Source organism: Etheostoma spectabile, chromosome 23 (genome assembly GCF_008692095.1).
Source record: "Etheostoma spectabile isolate EspeVRDwgs_2016 chromosome 23, UIUC_Espe_1.0, whole genome shotgun sequence".
Lineage (NCBI taxonomy): Eukaryota > Metazoa > Chordata > Actinopteri > Perciformes > Percidae > Etheostoma > Etheostoma spectabile.
In genome coordinates this window covers 3,645,415-3,649,348 of record NC_045755.1, presented here as the reverse complement: position 1 = coordinate 3,649,348, position 3,934 = coordinate 3,645,415, and the positions used below count along the sequence as shown (strand labels likewise).

General features: G+C 40.0%; 1 protein-coding gene and 1 long non-coding RNA gene across 3 annotated transcripts in view; both read right to left on the bottom strand.

Moving 5' to 3' along the window:
• LOC116672827 (uncharacterized) overlaps nt 1–3,934 on the bottom strand; it is a 174,131-nt gene that overhangs the window by 65,884 nt on the left and 104,313 nt on the right. The window lies entirely within an intron of this gene.
• camk1da (calcium/calmodulin-dependent protein kinase 1Da) overlaps nt 1–3,934 on the bottom strand; it is a 68,652-nt gene that overhangs the window by 8,498 nt on the left and 56,220 nt on the right. For both annotated transcript variants that reach the window (XM_032504680.1, XM_032504682.1), the window contains exons 8-10: nt 2,195–2,273; nt 1,976–2,063; nt 1,033–1,288 (exon numbers count right to left, since the gene is read on the bottom strand). In XM_032504680.1, coding sequence (XP_032360571.1) covers nt 1,033–1,288; nt 1,976–2,063; nt 2,195–2,273 — 423 coding nt within the window. The remainder of the gene's footprint in view (nt 1–1,032; nt 1,289–1,975; nt 2,064–2,194; nt 2,274–3,934) is intronic.

Sequence of the window (3,934 nt, the reverse complement as noted above, 5' to 3'; positions counted from 1 at the left end):
GAAAGGCGCTGTTAAATAAAATGTATTATTATTATTATTATTATTATTATTATAACTTTTAACCCAACAAAATAAGAGAGGTAGATTCAGTAAGGTAGTCAGCCAGACATGCTCACGCAACTTAAGTTAGAGTGGACAAACATACTAGTCATGTTTCTATCAACGTTTTTTTTTGCACATTTTAATGTATTGCATTAGAAAAATGGCAAAATTCGGAAAAACTGAAAACTTGCTTGAGGGTGTTTTTTTGTCTTTTTCGAAAGAGTTAAAAGCCTAAAATTTGAGATGATAACAAGCTTTTATGAATGAGTTGTGACGTATGAACATGTAACTTACGCCGGTATAGTTCCATTATCCATTGGATGGTGGAAGAATCGTAATATGGGTCCCATCCAGGGCCGCGTACACTTGTGGCACAGGGTGCGTAGTGGAGTTGCGGTGAACTATTGCCTGTGCCTCAGCCTCATCGGTATATTGACGAATTGCTTTAACAGCTTGAATCGTACAGCCCTGCACACGCTGTATACACAGCGGTGAACAGATGGCCAACATGTAGAATGCTACCTCTCTCCATTAAGCCAAATAACTTAGCTTCTAAACTCTTTGATCAACTTGTGATGAAACTAATTTACTAGTATGAGTCTAGTTTATTTGCTTTAAACCAATTGATGGAAATGCTTCTAATTCACACTTTCTTTTGTGCAAATTAAAAAAAAAAATTGCTTGACAATTACATGGAAACAAGACTACTGTTGAATCTGTCCCCCACATTTATACTACTCTTTTGTTTTTTTTGTTTTAAGAAAACACTCTGCACACACCACTCTTTATACATACAGAGTATCACTCTACACATCACTTCTGCTTGTGGCGAAATCCAAATTAAATGACCGCTGTGCCTATCAGCGGTTGCTAAACTAGGATTGGACGATCGCTCAGGGGAGGGGTTTTAGCGGATTATCTATTCTTTAACTTTGTTTAATGCCCATATGTTCTCTTGACTTTCTGGTGCCACTGATACTACTGACTCACATTCCTTGCGGGGAGCTGCTATGTTGTTGTCTATGGAAGAGCTTTTGCTGGCGGCTGTGTTGGCGCTCTGGCTCTGCGCCGCCTGGCCCGTGTTTTGGCTCTGAGCTGGCTGGTTCTGGCCCGCCTGGCTCTGGGCCGGCCTCTGCGTCTGGCTCGGCCTGGTCGGCGGGTTGGAGGCGTCCATGCTGCTCCCCATGCTGCTGCCAAGCTGCAGCCGCCTCATGTGCCGAACCACGGCGGTGGCATTAAACGCTTGCTGGAGAGAGTTAGGAAATGGGAAGAGTCATTTTGTTTTACATTTCAGCATAGCATCTTTTATTACGTGTCTCTAAAATAGGATGTTTTGTGACATAACGGCAACGGGTCATTCAGAAGTTTAAACCAAAGAAATATCAGTTGAGAAGCGGGAAGGTGCAGAACTTCTCTGTGATGGTTTCATTTGTATCTTTTGGTTCAGGATGAGGTCTCCGTACTATCAATGTGCTGTGGAGCAGCAGGGGATTACATTAAGGATTATTAAGGATATTACGTCATTGAAAAGATCAAAAAAGTGATTTTTCCTGTCCTAATGGCTTTCAAGTTGCAGACGAGAATCTGCTTTTGATTAAATAGTGCACAAATACCATGATAGTGTCTTCTGTTGCAGTTTATCTTTGATTAAAAACATGTGAGTATTAAATATTACACAAGCTGGATGTGCTATTAACACCCAGAGTTGGAAATGGCATACTGTGTGAGGAGCAGTTCTTAAAGAGACAGCAATTTGTCTCAAAGTTGCGGGTTATTCTCTCTTTTTCTAAGAGCTGCAGGAGGAAACGTGGATGATTTAACAGAGTGATTCATCTTTTAAAAACACAGACAATCGTTTGGGTAGTGGTACTGGAGTAATATACTGCAATAGAGCCAAAACCACAAAGAATAAACTGCAGTAATCCAAATTTACCCTCCATTTGCTCTTGGCAAAGTTCTTTTTGATCTGTCGGCTGACTGACTCATGGATGTTCTTGCAGAGGGCTGTATCCCCGGCGATCCTGATATACACACACACACATACATTCATTTTATGTAAACATTTCTGACTGTAACTGAATATCTGTATAAATTGTACTGTGTGCCTTTTTGTTAACCTATGTATGACATTCTGTGCCAGTGTGTTTCTCACCAGGGGTGTCTGAGTGCCTGATCGCAGGTGAAACGCTTGGCTGGATCTTTCTCCATCAGACTGCCAATGAAATCCTTGGCTGGGAGGGGCAATAAAAAAATAAATTTAGACCACAAAACACCATGCCAACTTGACACAGCATTTTGAAACAAGTCTTTGTCAGGGTTTTTGTAGGTTTCAACAGGTCAAATTTAAGACTTTAAGACCTTTATGACTAAAGTTGAAGACCAATATCACAACATAAAAGTGCAATGCAGAGTCACAAAAGTACTTGCAAAGTAAGTAAAATTATTCAAATTGAATAGTGTCAGAGTAATAATAATCTGTACATGTACAGCAAGTTGGACTAGTGAAAGAAAGAACTACAATATTTTGGGGGTTGCAGAAGCTCATTCTGTAGGGAGTTGGGTTGGGTCGTTAGTTCAAGTCCCCGTACGGACCAAAGTACAGAGTGTGGACTGGTAGCTGGAGAGATGCCAGTCCTCCAAGGCACTGGTAAGGTACTCTTGAGCAAGACACCAAACCCCCCTCAACCGCTCAGGGCGCTTGTCTAGCAGTTGCAGCCCAATCACTCTGACATCTCTCCATTAGTGCATGTATACGACCTCAGCATGTGTGTGTATTTCAGGTCTGTGTGTATGAATAACAACATAGTGTAAATTGTAATTTTCCCATAGGGGATCCACAAAGAGTATAAATAAATATATTATAAAACATCACAGGATTAAAAAAAACCCTACACATTTCAATAAGAGGTAACGTTACATGGACACAGGACAATTTAATTCCTGTTCAAAATGAGGTAAGAACACAATACTTTAAGACTTTTTAAGGCCTACAATTTTAATTTTGAAATTTTAGATGTTTTTAGACTTTTTAAGAACTACGTTTGCGCAATCTGCCTTAAAAATATATATTTCTGACACACATAACATGTTTCAGTTAGTTTGAATTGCTTGTGCAAATGTTTGTTGTTGGCGTCTTTGGAAAACCTGGTATCTGTAAATCATGCTAACATGCTCCCAAAGACAATGCTGATGGTTAGCAGGTACAATGTTAACTGTGCTCTTCAGATGAGCTTAGTGTGTTAGCATGCTGTTTACACAATTTGGTAATTAGCACTAAACACAGCCAAAGGCTCATTATACCATATATGATTAGTTTTGCAGGTGTTTTTCCTAAACAACCAAAATTTCAACTTGATGAAATCTTGATAAAAGAACCATTAACATTTCAACAATTCATCCTGAATTGAAAGTGTAAAAACATGTAATGGCAATCCATCCAATAGCTGCTAAGACATTTCCCTCTCCAAGCCCAAAATGTGAACGTCACGGCAGCGCTAGAAAAAAAATCAGGGGATCGCTAAAGTCACTGAGAATACTCTGGGAAACATGACTGTGTGTGTAACGTTTTACGTCAGTCCATCAACAGTTGTTGTAGTCTGGACCCAAGTGGTGACACTGTCATCCCCTAACGTGGTAAAAAAATCATGACAACAATATCTTGTTGAGTTCAGGTTTCAGAAGGTTACATGGTTGAAAAGTGTCACCACAGACAGAGCTGCATCTTCAGTTAAGGAGAAAAATGAAACACCCAGCAGAAACACACGTAACTATGGTTTGGGAGATATCTATTTTTTTTTAGCACCGTCTGCTGTATTTGCTTCAAGAGGAAACCTGACACACATAAATGCTACACAGACACAAACACACACACACACACACACACACACACACA